Source organism: Hoplias malabaricus, chromosome 4 (genome assembly GCF_029633855.1).
Source record: "Hoplias malabaricus isolate fHopMal1 chromosome 4, fHopMal1.hap1, whole genome shotgun sequence".
NCBI classification, from domain to species: domain Eukaryota; kingdom Metazoa; phylum Chordata; class Actinopteri; order Characiformes; family Erythrinidae; genus Hoplias; species Hoplias malabaricus.
This window is the reverse complement of record NC_089803.1, coordinates 31,334,430-31,356,788: the sequence shown is the minus strand read 5'-3', so window position 1 is coordinate 31,356,788 and position 22,359 is coordinate 31,334,430. Positions and strand designations below refer to the sequence as shown.

General features: G+C 39.8%; 1 protein-coding gene across 2 annotated transcripts in view; it reads left to right on the top strand.

The window, feature by feature from the left end:
- Positions 1-22,359, top strand: part of scaper (S-phase cyclin A-associated protein in the ER) — an 88,339-nt gene that overhangs the window by 35,828 nt on the left and 30,152 nt on the right. For both annotated transcript variants that reach the window (XM_066667273.1, XM_066667274.1), the window contains exons 21-23: positions 5,456-5,521; positions 5,790-5,916; positions 16,640-16,755. In XM_066667273.1, coding sequence (XP_066523370.1) covers positions 5,456-5,521; positions 5,790-5,916; positions 16,640-16,755 — 309 coding nt within the window. The remainder of the gene's footprint in view (positions 1-5,455; positions 5,522-5,789; positions 5,917-16,639; positions 16,756-22,359) is intronic.

The window sequence follows — 22,359 nt, the reverse complement described above, 5'->3', positions numbered from 1 at the left end:
CTCACTCCCTCTCTCTGACAGTCACTCATACAGTTAAAGGACATTGGTGTGTGTGTGTGAGAGAGCGCTTTATGAGTGACAAGGAGAAGGAAAGCAGTGGCACTGTGCATCTTGTCTGTCTGCAGAGTAACACTGATGAGCTTAATTTATGGCCACTTTGTGTGATTGGGGAGGAAAAAGTGAGAATCGATCTGAAGGGCTCTTGCTTTCACCTGTTAAGAGCTTTTCTCCTAATTGGTTGCCACTGGGCTGCCAAATCTGAAGCCTCCTCTTGTGTACAATAGTATGTTAAAGTATGTGTAAACCATGCCTGTTTTTCTTTCTCCTGCCTATTGATTTTTAAATGAAGTATCAAAGAAAATCAATAGTAATCAACAAATAGGAGGCAGCGTGCCTCAGTGTCAGATTCTAGACCTGGGCGCAATAAATTTAGCTTCCTGTCCCAACTATAGTGTGTTTGTGTGACAGGTCTGGACAGATAGAAAGAGGTACACGGTTATTTTTCATGGTGTATGTAGGCGGAGTTATTGGACCGTAATCTTGTGGGTGGGTGTGGCTATACTCAGCTCACTGCTGTTTAATCTTTTACTTTATTGGCAATTATGCTAGCGATCAACTTTCTGAGCGTGTATATTGAGTTGCCAACTGTACAACAGTAATTCCCATACCAGTTTTTTGGATTCCCCAAATAGTTAATATTTATACTCTGTACTATATCCCATCTCCCAACAAACAGGAAACAATTACGGTGATCTGGGGAATTCTGAGAACCAGTTTTAGAACCACTGCTATAGAGGTCAGAACATTGTCCTTAAGTAGATAAAATAGTTGATCCAATGTAATTAACAATTTAAATCTCCATAGGCTTAATGTGAAGAAATTTCTTGTTTAAGAAACTTAAAATACTGGTAATTTGATGGATATTTCTGTATTCTTACCTGTGTTGGTCTAATTACGCTGTTGTAAAGCAAATTTGTAATTCTGTGTAGGGAGTATGAGGTTATTTGTTTGATTAAAGTGAAGTGCACTGCAAACATATTTATTTCATTATTTTATGCAAGTACTGCAATATACAACTCTAAATATGTGGTTATTTCATATATTTCTCATGTTGTTTGCTGCCAGATTTTTAAGCAGTTACATATTTAACATGACTTGAATGACCCAGCATTTAAATGAAATAATTTTTGCCTCAAATTTGTCTGATTTTCTTAAATAATTTTAGCTGTTTCATATTGTGTTTTTATAATGTACATGAGCTTATAAACAACTATTTTTCAGCAATGAAAAAATGTTCCTACTTTATATTGTGACATTTATATGAAGCTCTACACCACCTCCATAGCAGCCTTGTTTTTTCATGTCTGTACAAATTTATATTCTAACAACGTATTCTAAACACAAGCACACAATGTGCCATTAATGCGAAGTACAGTAACATCCCATTGTGTAGCAGTCCCTAAATCTGCGTACATCTGTGGCAAATAGTACAGGTGCAGTTCTAAAACGTATGTCTGTATGTCTGTAGTTATGTGAATGAGTGAGTGAGGTACAAAACAGTTTCTGTGAGGTACTTCACATCTAGAAAGCATGGCATATTCAATTAAGCATTTTGTGATTTTCCATATAACAATGTCTTTAAATATCAGTTTTCATGCAGTATCATTTTTTGAAATAGCATTGTTGTCCACTACCATAATACTATATTCCAGTAGCACATCAGTGATATCATTTGGCTTTAAAAAAACTGGGACAAGACACAACTCGGTGCACAACTAATTAATTTGTGAGATTTAAGTGACTGTCAATTTTATTCCATTTTGCCTTCAGACAGAATCCCTCCAGTCCAAGTCTCCTAACCAACTTTTGGAGACGAGCCAGCAAAGTGGCTGTATTCTCTTTGGCTGTTAGCTCTCAGCTGTTAACCCCCTAAATCCAAGGCTTAATTTTCAGTTGTTAACCCTGAGATTTCTATTTCATTGACTACACTATTTTTCATTTAAATTTCAGTAAATATTTAAAGCATATATTTAGGAGAGTGAGACACACTTCATTGGGTTCTTAGCCCTAAAGAGGTTACAACTGAGCATTCTGGGCCAGTGACTGGGGCTGTAGCTGAGAAAGTGACAAGCCTGAGCCCACTCTGCTCGCTGTCACTTGAGCCTGAGCCCCAGAGCACAGAGATGGAGAGAAAACAGGCGCTGTGCTCGTAAATCACCGCCACCAACGGCCCCAGCAAGACGAGGTTAGCGGCTCTACCGCTGGGTGGAAATGAGGCGTTTTATAGGAGCACCGGGTGGTGTTTTGGGGGGAAAAAAGGCAAGAGAGTTTTTCACAGCCCTCCCAGGTCGCCCTGTCCCCCCTGTTGTCATCGTTAAGAATGAGGAAGAAGCCAGTGCAATTTCTAACACATGTATTTTACAAATATATGGCTTGAGTTTTATTTTTTCACCAGCAAACATATGTGCTTCTAATTGCCATGAAAGTGGCATGTTAGTGCAGCGGTAGGATCAGCCCACTCTTGTGTATAGTGTTTGGCCCTGTGTGTTGCTTGTCTTTTCCCCAGATTTGGGAACAGAGTGCTCTGTGTTTTGGGTCTACCTCAGAGAGAAAAGCTGCATACAAAGGCCCTCCTGTTCAGTACACATAGTGTGCACTGCTCTTACTTAGTTCACTAAAAACCTTCTTTGGTGGGGGTTAGTGGATGGCAGCTGCAGGGAAAAAAAAGGAAGGAACATGTGATTGGTGCCCATGAAGAAGTCTGAAGGCACTAGGCATGATGTAAATCAAAACCCACCCACCACCACCATTTTACTCCTGACATTGAATTTCTCTTACATTCACATGTCCAGGATCCTGCATATGCATTTCTAAATTTTATAGAATAGTCCTGCTACTTTCCTTTCTGAACATATTCCACAGATCCAGTTTTAATTCTGTATTTGTCAGTGGTGAATTTGCTTGATTGAAAGCCTCTCAATCCCACTATTAAATATTGCACCAGCACCTGGCCAAATGCCCTGTGAATCTGGGAGTGCCAAACACTCAGGTTCTCCTTGCACCTTTTAAAAAAGGATGCAGTGTATTTGTTTTTTTTATCCATCCAGAGGCAGGGACATTTTTATGGTTCGAGGTAAGGGGGCTGCTATCTTCATCCAGCATGGGTGGAGGTGAATGGCAGGGCAGATCATGATGAATTGATTATTAGTTCTGCATTGTAGCTGTAGCTTCCCCCTCCCTCTTATTGCTGATTACTAATATTTATAACCTCCTGGCTCATTTAACGAGTCCTGCTGCTGCGGCTGATTGATGGCCCGGCGATTGCTCCCCGTTTAACCTGTGCGGGCGTAAAGCTGTCAGAGATGAATATTGTAATACGCAGGATGACGAAGGGGCCAGGTACAGTTCAAGCTTTCCCTGAAAGCACCGCTGCATTCTTTATGCAGGCCTCATCGTGGTTGTGGTAAATAATGCAGCAAAATGAGTTGTGGGCTTCAGTCATTTCCCCATGTGGCTCGGGTGGTCCAGGTAGCCCACAGACACACAGAGATGTCCCTCACTCTGACTGTTTTTTGTTTTTTTTTATTTAACATTTTCATTAATAGCCCACCAAAACATCAGATCACACCACATAAATTCAATCAGCCGGTGTACTTTAGATGTTGGTAATTTGCCTCTCTAGTTTTGCCTTGTAGCTACAAGATTAATTTTAGCTGAGAATTATGCATGGTTATATGAATTCTAGATAGATATTGATATGGTATTTGTTATGTATATATCTGCTGATGCATAACATTTTTAAAAATAATGAGTAAATGTATTTAGGAAAGAAAAAGAAATCTTACCTTTGGTTCTTTGTAGTTATCTGCCAGGACCAATATTTTTCTGACCTCATTATGCCTTTCTAGTAACTTACATGATATAAGCATTTAACAAATACTGTTTGTACTTCCTTAACAACTCATTTTGGTATGAGAGTAGTGTGAGACTATTTGGACTTGCAGACAACAGTTAGCCTTAATTCTTGTATTGAAAATGTCAGCTATAATACAAAATGGTAAATAAAAACTGACTTATTGGGAAATTAGATTTTTCATCTACTCCTTAAACTTGAAACGTATCATGAATCCACGTAGTATTTCTGGTTAAACAATTCCTTTCACTGGTAGTTTTGGAGGCTTCCATTCATAAAAGTCTCATGACTTCAGGACCTATAAGGTTTTTCCTTAAAAATGTTCCAAGCTAAGACTTAACACTCAGGTGAGATTGTTTCATTAAGTGCTAGGTATGGCTCTCTGCTCTCTCTGCCATTTTCCTGTCCTCTAGTGATGTGTTATCAAATTCACATGCGGTTCATACAGTGTTCAGACTGATTTATTTCCCTCTTAAACATCAGGACGGAGGCTTTTTAATCCTCCTTGAACCAACATCTGCTGAAGGCATTTGATATGTGTTGTATTCTTTTACTGACCAGTAATTAGATACGGGACTTATCATTTATTAGTCACGCTAATACTCCAGTCCAGGTTTAAATCGTAAATCCTAATTTATTTATTTGAATTGGTCAATTTAATCTGTGTGATGATTTGGGAACAAATGTCTATTTGCACACCTTACAGGTCAGTGAAGTGAGTGCTGTAGACTTTCTTTTTCTAGCCCGTATAGGAGGTTGAGTTCACACATGAAGCCTATTTTGCATTAAATTTCATTGGCAGTCCCAGGGGAAATACTTTTCAATGTAGATTAAAAAGTTTGTCCAGAAACTATGTCTGAAAAGCCTGTCCTTAAAATACAGTGACATTAAGGACTGAAGTAGCCTTGGCTTTCTGGGAACTTTCAGCCATCAGTTCAGTCTTCCGGAAAGTGTCAGAGTTTATCAGCGGCAGAGCATCTATCCCTCAGCTGGTTTGTCAGGAACTGATCGATCAGTCTTATCGGAGAGACGTGGAACGGACAGGAATCTGTTCTGGTGGTGGACCACACCACTGACTTAGGCCTGACTCATGGCCTGACTTTGTGGTAGATTGATGTTTTCCTCGGGCTAGAGTTCTACTGGAGTGACAGGCAGGCTTCACAGTGGTGTTTACTAACAGCATCAACAGTTGATGGGTATATAGCTTCAGTTAATTTCTTCATGCTGTCTGGTTTAGATGAGATTTGTCTAAAATGCATTTTCCAGCAAAAAAAAAAACTATTTAACTTTTTTGTACATGACTTTAGGATTTGTTTGGTTTTTTTTTTTTTTTTTGGTCATTCTTTTTCACTTTTGAGAGAAACTGACAAGCTAAATAAACACTTTAAGACACAGATTGACCTCATGACCTTTTCTTTGTTCCTGTCGTCTTATCTCCTCTTGTCTTCAGACTGACATCTCTTCTGTCCTCTATTCTTATTCACTCTACCTCTCTCTCTTTCTCTCTGCTTGCTTATGGTTTGTCTTATTTTTTTTTCTCAGGGCTAAGGAATATGAGACATCATTGGAGGCTAAGACGCAGATTCCAGATTCCCCTTACAAGGCCAAGTAAGACCATGCCTCCAGTTGTAATGAATGTACACCCACACCTGAGATAAATCTACACTCCTATCTCTGAAATTCCCCCCCCCCCCCCCCCCCACACACACACCTACATATACTTATTATGCATCTACCATAGACTTAAGCCATGAGCTTTTGTTTATGTTATAAAATAAATTAGTTATTTGATTAACTCATCAGTGATTTAAATTTTTTTTTAAGTTCTATCCCATGTGTGAAGGTGTGTCTTTCTTTCAATCTACTCTTAATTTAGGCTGCAGCGTCTGGTGAAGGACTTGGGAAAGCAGCTGCAGGGGCAGGACAGTGGCCAGTGGGCTAACAACAAAGTATCTGGCTTAGACAGAACCCTGGGCGAAATCTCCCGAATTCTGGAGAAGCAGGTACTGTGTGTTCAAAGGATTAAAAGTTCACTACATTATTGAGATATCAGAAATATTAATGAAGAAAATTTAGGACTGTATAACTCCCACACCCCATATGTATTACAAGGGTCTCTCATTTGCCATTTTTGTAAAATCTTTGTCAGATACTAAATATTTGGCATATGCAAATTTACATAAAGGAGAGTGGGGGGGTTAATGATAATGATCATATCTGGCCCTTGATGATTGTATTCGAGAGAATAAACTAGAAGCAGATTTGTTCTAGATTTAAAACTTTAAATGAATAGTCATTTTTATTTTGTTGTTTGTCTGCAGTTTAGATTTGTTTATTTTTCAAACAACAGTATTCATCTTTTTGCATTATAGGTTTAAAACAATAAAATGGACAGCACACCTGTAATTGTACTGATATTAGATCAATACAAATAGCACACAATAAAAACACTTAATCTAACCTAGATTTGTCTTCTAGGATGCTCTTACAGTAATGTAAATACAGTTTTTCTTTATACCAATACATTCCAGCAAAGTTACAGAAATAAATGTGTAGATCACAGGCAAAAATTGAACTTCATGACCTCTTTGAAAAGGAATTAATGACAGTTCTATATGAACAAAAGCTGAAGATGTACCATATCATATTGTGTGCAATACTATCAGTTTTTTTTTTAAACGTTAAAAAATTCAATATCATATTTATTGTGATATTCTGACTTGTTTATGCAATGACATAATGCAGTTACAAGTAATTATGGCGTATATTCATTACATGAGTCATTTAGGTGCAGCCACAGGTATGGTGCAAATTTGCCCTGTGTTCAGAAATTTGCTCCAAAAAACTGACTTTTATACTCTGTCAGAATCTTGGAAAGTTTCGGGCATTTACAAAATTAGCAGATGTTTACACATTAATTTGTTGTTTCTTCTGAATATTTGAAATAGTTAGATTAGTACTAAAATAAAATGTAATGAAATATTATTTAAATAAATAATTAAACGTATCATTAATTCAATTTAATTCATATTAATCTAACATTTATTTTGTTGCAATAGTGTGTTCTTGAAATGAATAAAATAATTTTCAGTGTTTTGTCATATCGCTAAGAATATTATCACCAAAATACCCTGAAATATTGTGAAATTATTTTATGGCCATATCACCCATCCCTAAGTTTGTGTTTCAATCTGTTTTATAATTTGGGTTTGTATTTGTGTTTTTAAAAACTGTCAAGCATTTTTTCACTGCTAGCTTTTGTTTAGGAACTGCAGTAAATCATAAAATCTTTGTATTGTATCTTCTGAGAGATGATTTATGACAGCCCATATCTGATCTAGCTTTTCTGGATATGCGTCTCTGTGCCTGTTCCACTGGTCTTAGGGTTGTGGGTTTATTGGTGTGTGTGTGTGTGTGTGTGTGTGCACACATGTGACTGTGTATGGGGGCGGGGTTTAAGGGGGAGATAAGCCTCCTGGCTGCACTGTATGCAGACTACCTTGAACCACATGGCTTTGGCCATGTTCTCCCTGTCTCACAGTCTGCTTTGAGTATCGCTTTCCTTTTCCCAACTCTTTGCCCTTGGTTATTTGGTAACGAGGGCCAGATTAGCTGCGTGTTTTCTTTGTGGCAGATGTTATTAATCGAGGAGCTACCCGCTCATTAGGTGGCCAAACATGTTTCCAGTGCTGGCCCAGCCTCTTGAGTTTGCTGGTGTACATTGTGGCTTTGTACAATAACATGTTGGTTTTGTCAAAGTAAATTTAATCCAAATGCCTGAAATGAAGAAAGGCGGAGAAGCATTTGAAGATGTCTTTTTAAGCTCCATGTGATGCAGGTTGCATACTGCCAGTGGCACCTTGCCTTTTGCAACAAGCAATGTTGCTACCTAGAATTTGTTTTGTGTTCAGTTCCTATATTGTGCTAAACCGTTCACACTATGTACAGTTTTCAGCCATTTTTGTGTTAATTATAATAATCTGTTGCAGAGGCTGTAGATCAGGAACCTTTGTGTTTTGTTGAGTTGCTTGTCAGCAACAAGAATATTTTACAGCACTTCACATACATTAATGTGTAATATTTGCAAAAGGCATTACTTCATATTGTACTTTCATCAGCTAAAGCCTAAAATTTGTGTTGCCTCTGACTGTGTTGATCAATAACAGGATGGATGGATGGGTGACATGTGTCACTTAATTATGAAGAGGGACATAAACAATCCTTGCAAGTGGCATGCTGTAATACACTTATCAAACAGGCTTGTGGTGGGTTGGTGGGTGTGTGTGTGGGCGGGAGGATGGGCTGTTGATGGTGTCCCCTCCACTGACTGAAGGGAGGGGATAGTGGATGTTAATGGATGAAGGGATTTCTCCAGAGAGTGGAGAGGGAGGGGCAGACAGAACCACAGCCTGGTAAACCAGAGCTAATTGGAGTGCGTGTGTGTCATACGAACTGGCGTATATGACATATTTTGCTAAAAGTACAGCATTGTACATCAGTTAAATCAGCATTCATTTATCTCATTTCCAGTCAAGTCTGTTAATACAAGTGATTCACAGTGTAAAAAAGGGAACAAATAAGAAACTACATAGAAGTCAAAATAAATAATACTGATCCCACATTTTCCTGTCTTTAGTTTAAACTTTTAGTTGCATTTTCAGCTTCTTGTGATCTTAGTAATCCCAAACACATTTGGTGATGTGTAGGTCTGGGCTCTGAGACCAGTCCATGGTTTTGAGAAAGCTATTTTGTCAGTAATGGCTTCAAATGACTACACACCATTTCAAATAACTACACATCATTTCAGACCTTTTTCATGTTTTTTTTTTTTTTTTTTTTTTCCTCACAGTGGAAGAAATGAACAGAAAGACTCTGAAGATTTTTTTCAGATCGGAAGCAAAATTGGAACTTCAACAAATGATCGTATACATTCTGTGAAATATCTTCTTATAAACAAACTTTTGTTGTACTGAAGGTTGACTAGAAATTAAGGACTGTCTTTAACATTTTAGAGGCATGTATATTCTTTCTAACTAAATACTTTCATACACTCAAGTATTTCTTATTATCAAACTTCAGACATCCAGGTACATTGTTATATCCAAATGTTGTGCCTGGAATAATATAAAGTTCACAGTAATGGAAAACGACAATATTTTTTTAACTTTGCCATTGTCAAGTACCATTTAGGGTTTATGTTCTCACCAGGATTCTTAAAGCTCAGTCATTTTGTTCAAAGCTTTTCAAGCTTGATTTCTTCATGTGGACAAGTGTTTTCTCTCATAGTTTCCCAGAGGCCTTGCGGTCTCTCCCAGACCCACTGGTTGTGGAGTTTTCCACTGAGATCTGCCTTTGAAGATTCCTCTGTTGCTGTTTTTCTAAGTCAGCGGAATAGTGAAGTGCTTGTGGAAATGTCAGTTCTTCAGGCTTTTCTTTGGACTCTAGTGGGGATAGAAATTTTTGGATGTAGTGTCTGGACTTCATTTGACTTGTCGGTCAAAGTACGGAATCCTCCAGCGTCAGCTGAGCCAGCGTGCTGCCCAGCCTTGGGCTAGTGTTGCTGTGCTTGTATGTGAACCGTCCTGCTTAGGCACTTCCTCCTCTAATTCCTGGACAAAGTCAAATAAATATCCATCTCCTTTGGCATGGGTGTCTGCCCCCCAACTTTTTTTAAAAAAGCTCACTCTATGTCAGGAGCGTTTAGTTTATTTGACCTAACAAGCATCTACCATGTCACAGACTCACCTAAAGATTTGTTTTTTTTTTTCTCTGTCACCGTATCTGATTCAGTCTCCACTTTCTACTAATTCCTTGAAAAACCCTGATGGCGCCCCCTCCTTCTACCCCCACCTCCATCACCCCACCCCCACAACATAGCGCTGCCTCAGCTTTGCTGTGGTCTCCGACCCCTGTCCGCCTCTCCCTTAGAGGCCACTAATGGTTTATTTTGTGCCAAACCAGGTTTCTTTTTGTCTTGCGGGGAAGTGACGGATTGAAGGGAATTCTCTATTCTTCAGGGAGGTTGTTGTTGTTGTTTTAAGACAATTCTAGAGAGTTCCATTTTCCTTCGGGGTTCTGCCCCTTACCTTGGCAGAATGAGCTCACGTATTTACATTCTGCCAACCAATGTTTGTCATTGCTTTCAAATAAAGGACCAGTGGAGATGGACTGCGTTTATGACACTTTTGGGACTGTCAGGAACATGGTGGAGGCGCTGGGCTGCAGAGTGCAGGCACTATTTACATTTTCATTTGCCAGCTGTCAGGGCCTGGCTCCCTTTGGTGGCCAACTGGTGGCTTGCTGTGCCTGATCAAGAGGCCCCAAGCTGGAAAGAGAGGCGCCGCGGGGGCCGTAGTATGCCGTGCTCCTTTAAGGCCCATGATAGATGACCTAGGCATAGAAAGGGTCTGAGGTTGACTGAACCTGAAAACCCTCAGTGGAGTTTAAGGCTGTGTGCACATTACAGCCTTTATGTCAATAAGGTGTGAAACACTTTGAAAATCAAGAGCATTGCTGATAGATTTTGTCACGGCCACTGCTATTGCTATGGTCACTGCCAGTCAGTCTTATTAAGCAGTTTACCTCACATGAAGTTCCCTTCAATGACCACTAGGAGGCAAACCCACTGGAAAAATTTAAATATTGTATTGATTTAGAATAACATTTCAAACTCACTGAATCATATTACTTAGATATTTAGATATTATGCACTATAAAGGGCCTCATCAGGAGTAACAGGAGCTTGAATTGTGAGAATTTAGTCAACTGTGTATGCAGGGTAGGAGATCTGTCTCTCTGTCTGTCTCTCTCTCTCTCTCTCTCTCTCTCTCTCTCTCTCTGTCTCTCTCTCTCTCTGTCTCTCTCTCTCTCTGTCTGTCTGCCTGTCTTTTTTTTCCCCCTTTCTTTCTGGCCTGAATGGCAGGCAAAGCCCAGAGGGATTAAGCTTAGAGAATGCCATAACTATGTCCATTGGCTCTCTTTCACTGTGTGCTGTCAGTAAGGTAATTTTCAAACCATAATTCCAGGGCTAATTCTTTTGTTCCACTTGGCTGCCATTGTGTAATTCTGTAGTGGATTCTTGTTCCCCCTCAGGTGTGTGTTTGAATCAGAAGATAAGCATTTTAACAACCTGAAAGGCATGACTGATAGAAATGCCTTTGGATACATTTTATCTCTTTTGAGGTATAAGTTACAGTGTATTAATTCTATATTCTTCAAGTATTAAGCAAAAAAATAAAATGCTGGCATATCAGACAGCTGTGTAAATACATCATGGAAAGCTTTGGTTATAAGCTGACACTTTCTGCATACAATATTTGGCTTGTCAGTTTATATTGTGGCTTAAAGGTTCATGTTCTGTATAATGTGGTTAACATTTGCAACCTGTAACAGACTCTAACAGGAGAGTACAAATAGTGCAACTGACTTTGAGATTTTCTGCTTTGAAAATACCATCCTGCGGTTGCTGTGGTTCCTTTGATTTTGTGCCTCACTTGTCACTAATGAATGATGCTCTTTTCTGTTACATAAACCCAACTCCATACTGTTTCTCATTTGAAATGAACCGTCACAAATCATCCTTAACTGTATACTTAACTTCATGCCATTAAGCTCTGTAAACATACAAACTTTTACTTTGTTGACTGCAGAGCTCTTGTTGTGGTTTACAGCTCGTTCCCTTTACTCTCTGATTCGAGAGCCGGCCTCTTCACTAAATGGAGACTTTTGTTTACTTCCCTTGTGTATTTCTGTTTGAGGCTGAATTGTTGCCAGCGTGTGCCTGCACCCTCATTCATTTCGAGTCGTCACTGTAAAATGAAGTTTCTGTTTATGTTGTGAGATTGCTTGCTCAAAGACTGATGGGCCTAAGATGTACCTCTCCATCAATGAATTCTCAGCCAGTTGTTCTCCATCTGTTGCATAGTGGGGGTTTCAACATTTTGGGAGTTATCCCCTTCCTCTAGCTTTATGGAGGCTAATTAGTGTGTTTTTGAGGGTGCATAAGTCCCACCCTGCCATTTAGAGCCAGCACCTCTGTCCTGACCAGCGACAAGCATCTGCCTGGCCCTCTGATTAGTTTTGGCTAAAGCAGACACCCGGGATAATAATTGGATAAGGTGTCCAAGCAGTATAATTCAGTCTCTCTCTCTTTCTCTCTCTCCCTCTTTCTCTCTCCTTCACCACCCCCTGCCCTTCCTCTCCCCATCTCCCTTGCCTCTTGCCCTCTCATCTGTCTTCAAGTCTTTTGTTCAAGGCCTCTGTTTGAGAAACAGAGCCTCTCATCCTATTATTCTGTCATTGGAGTGTCTGACAGGGAAGGGTGAGCCTGAGCTAGATCAGACAGCTCTCCTTCACTGCATACAGTTAGGGATCAGCTGTAGCTTTGTACATCACTCATGAGCCCTGTTTACAGCTCACTGTGTGAGGTTTTATCATGTTACCCTCCAGCTGCATGCTTCATGCAATTGTAAAATTTGATGACCTAAGTTATGTCTGAATACAGCATTCCTGTGCCTCTGTCTGTATATGCTGTGTATTGTTTTGTAATTATAATTATAAACTGTATTATTCCCAAAAGAAAGGTCAAGGTTATAACATCGGCATTAAGAACTTTAGAAGATATACACAAAGAGCTGGGATCACTTATATAATTGCTAATAATAATTAATATATGCCCTGAAATTGAGTAGAATGTGTTTTTTTATAATCTTGCATTTTAAAATAGTACAAAGATGGGAAAGGATGTTTTTTATTTATTTCTTTTTTTTTGGGACAGGGGCATGTTAACCAACATGTTGCATCATCTTTTAACATTACTCTGTAAGTGTTTGGGAACTGAGGAGAAAAGTTGTGGTAGTTTTAAAAGTCAACTGTGTTCCAATTATTGCTTGTTATATGATTTCATTTGCTCAACAGCTTGTAGTTTCCACAAAAAGCCTTTTCTGAAAAAGACATGCAAGTCACCCTCTTAAACATGCTGGTTTTGAACTGAACTGCCTCTCTGAGGTGCTGTTTATAAATCTAGTCATGTAACTGACCTTTTGCCAATTAATCTCATTTATTTTATTTGTAGCATTACACAACTTTGTTTCCCATCCCAACTTGTTGTTAGCATCAGATTCAATAAAAAAAAAAAAATTGTCGTTGTTGTATTTTCTGTTAAATATAGGATTTAGCATCAGCATCCCAACGTTTCTGGAAATAGGGTTGAATATGTGCTGCAATCCATTTCTTGGAACCCCGTTCCTGGTGCACCTTGGTGTATGTTGCAGGGATGTAGCCACGGGTGGGCTAACCAAAGTGGACCAAGGCCCACCCAGTCAGCTGGAGATAATTCCCTGCATGCGAGTGCACGTCCGCAGACACACTCGTCTTTCTCACTATTTTGCATGTACACACACTCCTGCAAGTCTTATTCAGAACTGGAGCATGAGAGGAAATAATAGGGTTGCCAGTTGTCCCATATGTAGACCCTAAAAACTTCGTTGTGATTTGTGCTGATATGGGATGCGTTTTGTTCTGTATGTTTGAGGTTAGACTTTGTGTGTGTGTGTGTGCTTCTAAACAGAAAACAGGGTTTTTAATTGGTTGTCAACTTTTATTAAGCCAATCAGTAGCCAGAGTTTGCTGTCCATTTTGGTCCTGCAACCAATGGAATCACAGTCGCTCCTACAGGGGGTTGTTTGTGGTGGCACTGAGAGGAGCAGGTCAGATCTGAAACACTGGAAACTTACAGCTCTGCTTTTAGATGGAGCTAATGTTAGCACTGTCTCTTGAAATAACTAAATTTCATTCTCCCTCAACATATCTGAAATGCCATTAAAGTGACTGACATTTAGAATTAAAGTAATTTTTATTCATAATCATCACAGTAGTCAATTTCATATAAGATTAAAAATAATATTAACCATTTATTCTTAGAGTGTAAGTTAAATATAAGAGTCCTATATAAGTAGACTAATCAGTATATGAAACATAGGACATAGCACCTTTGGCATTTTAATATTTAACTAATTATAAGACATTTATATTGGAGATAAGTTTTTAGACCTTATAAACCAATAAGATGTTTTCAATTCAGATCACCCCCACCTTTTTTTAATCATTTTTCAAGATTAGCTTAAAAATGAACAAAAAGTACAACAGACAAGAGACATTTCTAACCAGAATTGAAAAATTGTAATATAAGACTAACTGTTCAACAATGGCTCTCCTACAGGCTGGTTTTTATAGTCACATTGAGAGCTCTTTAAGTATAGAAAAACTACTGCTTTATGTTTGGAAAGAAACATTATGCTAACACCTTGTTCTGCCTCTTCTGAGGAGTCCTGTAGCACACCAGCTACAAATAAACATACACCGTGATTGTTTTAGAGATGTGGCCTTCTTGGGGGGGAAAGGCTATCAAAGCCAGATGTTATGAGAGGTAATTGAGAAAAGGAGTCCCTGTGGCAGTGTAAAAAGGCTACATTTGGTAACAATGGACTTGAGAGTGAACAGTATAGCCTGCATCATGAGAAGCAGTATCAGGAATTTGTGATGGGTGACGTAATGAAAGAGGTCATTTGTCCTCTGTATTTCCCAATAGTTTAGACTTTTTCCAAAATTGTTAGGACCTTTTCTGTTTCCTAAGAATACCATGAAATGGGATCTCTTCAGCTTGTATATTTTTTTTCCTTTTAAGGATTTTATGAAGAATGAAGAATTTTGAATTCCTTGTTTGTTTCTTTATTTATTTTTAAGAAATTTGGGGAAATTTTAAACAATATTTCAGAAATGCGGATTTCTTTCAGCAGTAATATTTTATGTACTTTTTTTAAAGGCATTAACTTAAGGTGGTAAGGTTTTTTTTTTTTTTTTTTTTTTTTTTATATTTGTGAAATGTAGTAAGTATAAAGGTACATGAAATGTTACAAGTTTAAAGATTTTGAATTTGATCATCCAAATAAGAAGTTACCATTTCACTGCTTTTGACAGCAGTGTACCATGTGCTGTCACTGTAAAACCTACTCTTGTTTTTGTAGAGTGTGTATAGAGCAGGTGTTTGTCAGTTTTCCAGGTGCTGTTTGACACATCTCCCTCTCATCTGATCTCCGGCGTCACCTATACACCCCACCACCCTCCCTGTGCTTAAACAGCCCACCAGGAGAGGAATGACCCTCCCTTCCCTCCAGCCTGATGATTCTGCCAGGGCTGTGTGAGTTAAGCACGTTTTAAGCCTGCTGCGCTGCTCTCTGCTCTATTGATAAGGCTTTGACTGGCAGAGAGCCGTGTAGGGTGTCTGTGCCTGATGGAGCTGCACAGAGCCTTTTTTTTTTTTAAGGGGGTGGTGTAATCCTCCCCGCTGTTCAGCATGCACCACCTTTGGTGTATCTGACAATGCGCTTGTTCCAATCTCTTAACCCTGCAAGAGTTCAGCCTTCTTTTGCCACCGGATCTTCAGGAATTACTCTTTGGCGGCACCTGTGATTGACAGAAGAGGAGCTTATGTGTAATTTTGCAAAGCGCTTCCACTATTCAGCGCTCAATATGTTCAGGCTTGTTGGAAGCTCTGCTGTCCGTTGAACAAAAAAACAGCGTGAAGTGCCTGGCTTTGAGGACTGTCACAAACCGTAGGAAACTCTGACCTCATTAAGAAGTGGGAGATTTCTTCATTGCTCTCACTAAAAGTTTCACCCCTGTCACTCTCACAACTGGAGCTGCTTATGTGTATCATCACTCACTTAAGCCAAGCTCTTCATTTTTCTTTGTCTTAAATATTTGTTTACTTTATATGTCTCTTCCCTTTAACTTTCCCTAATGTTCCTTAAACTTTAGAAGAGGAAAATCTGCTTTAAGTACCTTCAGGTTTTACAAATGGATCAAAGTTAAGTAAAATAAGTAGGGTATTTTTTGTCTCCTCTCAGAAAGTAACTTTTTTGCTTAAGGAATTTTTGGTAGGGTGAGGATATGTTGGGACAGCGCTGGGTCAGAGCCATGGCCCGCCTCCGAGATACTTCCTTCCTTCCTCAGCTTAAAGCCTTGGAGATCTGGGGATCTTTGTCTTAAAACGCATGACTCACTTAAAGGGGTCCCACTTTGAACTTGAAGGAATTTTATGATGCAAGTAAAAATGTCACGTCTGTAAACAGTTTGATTTGAAAAGCACGTCAGTTAAATGACTGGTTTATGTCCTCTTTTAGTCAAGGACACTCAGCCGCACCATATGAGTTTCAGACACAGTTTGGTTGACCCCCTCTTAAAAGTTTTATGACTGTTATCTATGATAAGCAACCACTGAACACTGCATTTAAACCAAGCCGTCTTTGTACTTTTTCAGTTAATCTCTGCAGGGCATTATGCATGTATTTTGACTTTATTATGGTTTTAGAGTGTATTATTTTTCACGTGCTACTTTTTCCATGCCCTTGAATTCCCTAAGCTCTTGTTTGTCAGGCCAGACCACCCCTGCTTTGTGTGCAGGTCTGCGTATTTGTTGTCCTGCTTTGGGGTTTGGTGACTGTGTGTGGTGGGGGGTGGGCTGAGAAGGGTTGTGCACTTTTGAGATTTAGCAGGAATTCTTTGGGGATCACTTTGTTTCACATTTCACTCTCGGTCCCCATTGGAAAGTGGGAGGTGGGGAGAATAAGAGTGGATCCCTCCACTCTGAGAGCAACGTGATACCTCCATTCGCTCACCTCTGCATGCATGTTCTTGACTGATTTTTCTCTCTCTCTCTCTCTGCAGAACAATGCAGATCAGGTAGCTTTTCAGGTAGGAGGGGGTCTGTCTGCCCTGGAACAGATTCTACAGGTAGTGACTGCGGCCTCCACTCCTACAGCCGTCCCACGCATTCCACTCAAGTGAGTACCAGAAGCCAGAAAAGTCTGATACACTCACTGTACTTTAGGTACAAGAGACCCCCACCTGTTGACAGTACACATGCCATTTGCATTAGAACATGCCGATGGTTATTCAATTTTATTTTTCTAGATATTTATCCACAACTTTCTCCTCACTGTATTGTACAGCATGTCGTCTTATCCGTTTTAAACTAACCAGCATTCCCAGTATTTGTGACGGTTTACATAACACAGACCTTGTCTTTGCCGAGTGTAAGTTGCACAGAAACCTGTTTGGATTTTGGGCAATAGATTCTGTTGAAACATGCTGCACTACATAACAAAGGCAAATTTCTCAAAACAAAAGTCAGTCCCCAGGTTTCTGATTGTTCAGAAATGTTTCCTGATGTCAATTGGGGGGGGGGAGTCATCATGTCAGAGACACCATTTTCCTATATTTTCAAGACTTAAACACCACTGATGAACAGAATTTTCTGTAGGTGTCATGTCCATGGTTACATGGGCTTTTTTCTCTACTGCAGCATTTAAACACACCATTAATTTGTCTGAGTAAAATGCTGAGCTGTGCTTGTACCTAAAAGTTACCTGCCTAATTAACAACTTGTAGAACCTAGTTTTTTGCCCTAGACATCTGTGCTTTGTGCAATAAAAGGTTGAACTGTGGTAATGCTGTGATATGATGACTAACATTAGGCAGTTAAATGTTAATATTCAGAATGTTTTCCTACTGCCCATGGTGATGGATTGGTCATTTTCTAACTATGTCTCTTTCATGCTTGCTTGCTGTCCCCAGTACCTGTAAACAACCCCTTACTTCATCCCCCACCTTAAACAAAATTAAGGCAGACCCACTCTCTCATAAATTTCAGACGCTCTCTTCTCACAAGCTATGATGCTCATATTCCTCTGAAGTCCCTGCCGTTACAGTTCCTCACTTTCCTCACGAGCAGCCCTCGTTTCCATAAACACTTAGAAATGTATAATGAATAAGAATGCTCCTTGTTTAGAAAATAACAGAGGACTGCATTTAAGTCATCCATTTCTCCTTTACTTCCTTCAGTACAAAAGGCACATTTATCCAGTGTGTCAGAGGAAAATGGGAGCGGGTTTTGAATAGTGGCTGTGGAGTTTGCAGGGCTGGCCACTAGATAACCTCACAGAGAGGGTTATTTCCACCAGAGAGAGCCCTTAATGGACTCGAATGGCCTCTCTCTCCCTCATTAGCATTTGCTTTTTTTTCCAAATCTCCCCTAATGGAGGAATGCTACTTATATTTATAATGCTTTTACAGGCCATCTAGTGTTTATTGATTTTTTTTTTTTTTTCTACTTTCTCTCTCACCCTCTCTCTCTCCCTCCCGCTCTCTTAATCAGTCATTAATTTCAAAAGATTTGAGAGGAAGTTTTAAGATTGTAATGGATTTTTATAAACATTTCTACGGAGGGTTGAACTGGTTTGTGCTTAATTAACGTGTGTGTGTGTGTATATATATATATATATATATATGTGTGTGTGTTTTGTGCGTGCGTGAGTGAGTCAGAGAGAGAGAAAGGAGTACAAACTTGGCCAATCAAACACTTCCGCTGTTCTCTCACACTTGTTTTGAGAGATCCACTTGACGAGCCCTGGAGGAGGCCAGATCTCTGAGGCTCTTCTGTCATTGTGCTCTGTTGCAATCAAATACTCAAGTGGCCCCCCTGCATGGATTAAAGAATGTCCTCGTCCTCACCTTCTTTTACTGACTGTGAATCACTTCCCTGCCTCAGCTTGTTGAAAGTTCAGTTTCTGCTGAGTGCGAAACCAAGGTCAACACAATTTTCCAAAAATACATCGGGGAGGTGTTTGTTTAGTATGGGCAGTTATAATGGAAGTAATATTGAACTTCTTTTTTTTTTTGAGTGAAAATATGTATATATTCTCCACAGAGAACACACGTCTACAATTACTAGTTATTTGCTAAAAGTTGTGTGGGAAAATGCATGTTTATATAAGTAATGAAACATTTCAATGGGCATTTTTTTCCAATATGTTAAACTTACATTAATTGAAATTGGTCTCTGATATTTACGAAAAAGTTTTCTCATCCCAAAATTGAAGGCCTTTTTTTTTGACTGTATGCTTTTCCTCAATTATATAGATTCACAATAGTTGAATAGATGCCATGAGGTTTACCAGCTAGTAGGAAACCATATTCAGACCTTTATCTGTGTGGCAAAAACAAGATGAATAGTGGCTAGATGTTTTGGGCAGCACAGTGAAAATGACCAGGTCCAGTCAGGCGGCCACAGAATGACTCTCTCGTCACTCCTGCTTCCTGTACGTGTGGCAGAGCAGAGATTAGGACAGCATAACTGTCTGATTGATCACTGCGGCATCCCCCTCAGCATATAAGCTTATAACCTTATTCACTTTGTGTGTGTGTCTCTCTCTCTCTCTCTCTCTCTCTCACTCTCTCTCTCACTCACTCACCCTGAGGCTACAGGGTGCTGAACCTTTGATAACCTTTGCCGACTTGCATTAATCCTGTATGTCTCCAGATTTCCCCAAAGACCTGTGCCAGAGTCCAGGAAGCTGTAAACCCAAACAGCCTTGGTGCCATTAGGCCAGCCTGCTCTATCACTGCTGCAGAGAAAGTGACACGTTATGGCTGTATCATTGTTGCCGTGTTAGATTTTGTTGATTTACTCCAGTTTTCCTAAAGCACTTTATCTTTTTTAACTTCAGAATCACAGTTTCTTTATTTCACCAGATACAGACATAAACCAAAGTTTTTTTAGAGCCCATATTTTGTTTTATTATCCAGCATGTTACATTCAGCACATAAATAGAAATGTGCTGAATTTCTAAACAATAATAATAATCCATAAAATATGCATATTAATTTTCAGTTTGTAAATCAGCGTAACAAAGCATTCATATCCTGAATGGCTGTTTTACATATGGGTGAATGCTGTGATACATGTTTTGCCCAAGGACGTTTACTGCCATACGCAGATCTGTTTGTATGTGAAAATTGAACCCAATTTGACTGCAAAGAAAATACCATACACCAATCGCTTAAGCTTTTTGGTTTACAATAATGGCATTTCCCTTAGCCAGGGTGACTTATAACTCTTATAACAGTAACAGGAGTCTTGCCAACTGACTGTTATTGGAAAAGCGAAACAGGGAGAAGCAGGGCTTACACAAGCAGGGTATCAAGCCCTAGAACTTGTACCCACACTTCCCCAGCTAGGAGTTTATTTGAACAACTGTACGAGTGAACAATAGTTCATATGTGCAGATAAGTGTTAAATACAAAGAACTTGGGTACCTGCTACTTTCTGACCTTCTCCACTGTTGATAATTCATAGGCTGTAAAGCCCATGAGTAGAGGCTACAACATCTTGTATGAGAAGAGGGAATGACATAAGCGAGCATGCACTAATCATTCTCCCTCATCTCGGCTCCGTAATGGAACTCAACTGAGATGCTTACCCCCCACGGCAGCACTAGTTTATCTGTTTACTGTAATGCTGGCGTATCGATCGCCTCCTCTCAGATAAGCTGAGTGATTTACAAAAAAGAACAACTGCGGAGATGCTGGTGGAATATTACGCCCCAGGGAGGAGGATTCCATCTTATTTAGCATTACATTAATGGGCTAATTCCAGTGTGAGGCTCCGTTAATGTCCCTTTGCTTCTCTGTGGCTCAGAGTGGAGGGTTTTGGCGAAGGGTTGGGCAGCTCGGGAGGAAATGGGGGTCGGATGTCTGGAGCTGAAAAGTCATTACGTTTGCACAAGTAACAGAGCAAGCAACTGAAACACAGAAAACAACCAGAACGTTAACCTGCACAAGCACTGTTAATATGTACGTCACAAGGATGTGTGAAACAATCACTCTCATCATACTGGAGTGATTCATCTCTTAGTAAATGTTTATGGTATTTTCCAGTAGTTCAAACAAGGAAAAAAAAAATCATGATCTCCAAAGCTTTCTATTTTGGACTAATTGTAGGTCTGGCATGGTTATTACAAATGACCTGATCCCAATAATTTGCGGTGTTCACACGTATACAATATGACTGCATTTGTTTTATATATTTACATTGATACAATTGGAGGAATTGGAACATGGCATTGCATCTTCTAACCTCTGAATGTTGCTATAACAGAATTCAGGGGTAGCATTAGATAGTATTATTATTTTATTTAGCCCAAGCTTTGTCTAGATGTTTGGGAGCTACAGTATTAACATCTGGGAATCAAGATAAATTATGAGTTAAATTGTTAGATATATTTAATCTAAAAATAATTGTCTTAGATGGAGCTAAAGTATTTAAAATAACCATAAAATTATATATCAGAATATGCATTTATTTTCCTACAGATTAAAAAAACTCATAATTTACCAAAAAGGAATTTGCATAGTTTGTGTGGATTTTTTTTTTTTCCACATTTATTGAACTCTACCCTTTTTCACACCATTGAACAGTAAACTGTAATGAGCCCTGTGTCTGCTGGAGTGCCTGTTTGATCAGTCTCTTGCCTCTCTTAAGCTAGAGAAAGTGTTGAATCCCCAGAGATGGGATAGCAGAGTGCACAGATTAAAGTATAAAGTGTACTCATTCTCTCTCATACACTCTCTCTCCCTCTCCCACTCTCCCACTCCCACCCACCCAAAGAAAAAGAAAACGAAAACTGAAGCATGTTTGGCTGCTGAGGAGGTGTGTTTTCTGAGATGTCTCAGTGGGCAGGATATGAAAAACACATCCTCCTATGTCCCAGTAGGGGTCACTGATGAGGAAGAGGGGGACTTGGAAAAAGAAAGATTGTCAGTGAGTCAGTAGCCTTAAGGTGGGCTCAGGTCCAGGCTGCTGTCAGCACATACACTCCACTCAGGTTCACACAGGATGGCGAATGACTCACGGTGAACAAACCCCGTCACACACACATTCACACACACGATGGTGAGGGTCACATCTAAGTGAATCTCACAAGTGACTTTTAGAAGGAAATTGCTCCTTTTAAACATAGAGGAGACACTTAAAACCTCGAAGCCACTGGTCAGTGAAAAGGTTCGGAAATTGAGAGCACGTTGCGCCTGCCCTAAGTGTGTCCGGCTCCATGTCCTAGCGTCCCACGCTGTCTCCATTTCGGAGTGCTGCTAGTGGGGCTGCCTGTCACCTCACCTCCGTGTCACACGATGACTAAATGTACTCAGTGAAAGCTTCTAGGCACCGCTCTCCAAGAGGTTTCATTTCAGGATGCCATTATGCTGCACGTGTGTGTGCGTGGGTGCGCATAAGAGTTTGCCGCACGGTGCGTGACAGCACACCCCGGACTTCTGCCCTAACTTACACCCGGCCTTTCAGCAAAATGCCCGCCAGAATGGACGTCTTGGACGCATTGGCAATATCGGAAAAGATCAACAGCAGACTCAAATTAAATGTCATTTGGACTGCAGTGAAAGAAAGGATTGTTTGACAAGCGCTAGGCAAAGGATTTTTGCTCTTCACCTTTTCGTTTTGGCTCCAGCTTCTTTTTCTTTCCCTCAAGGCCCCCTTTTTTTCTCCACTTCCTTTCCAAAGGCAGGTATTGAAGCCAGGCTGAGTAGTCGTTCAG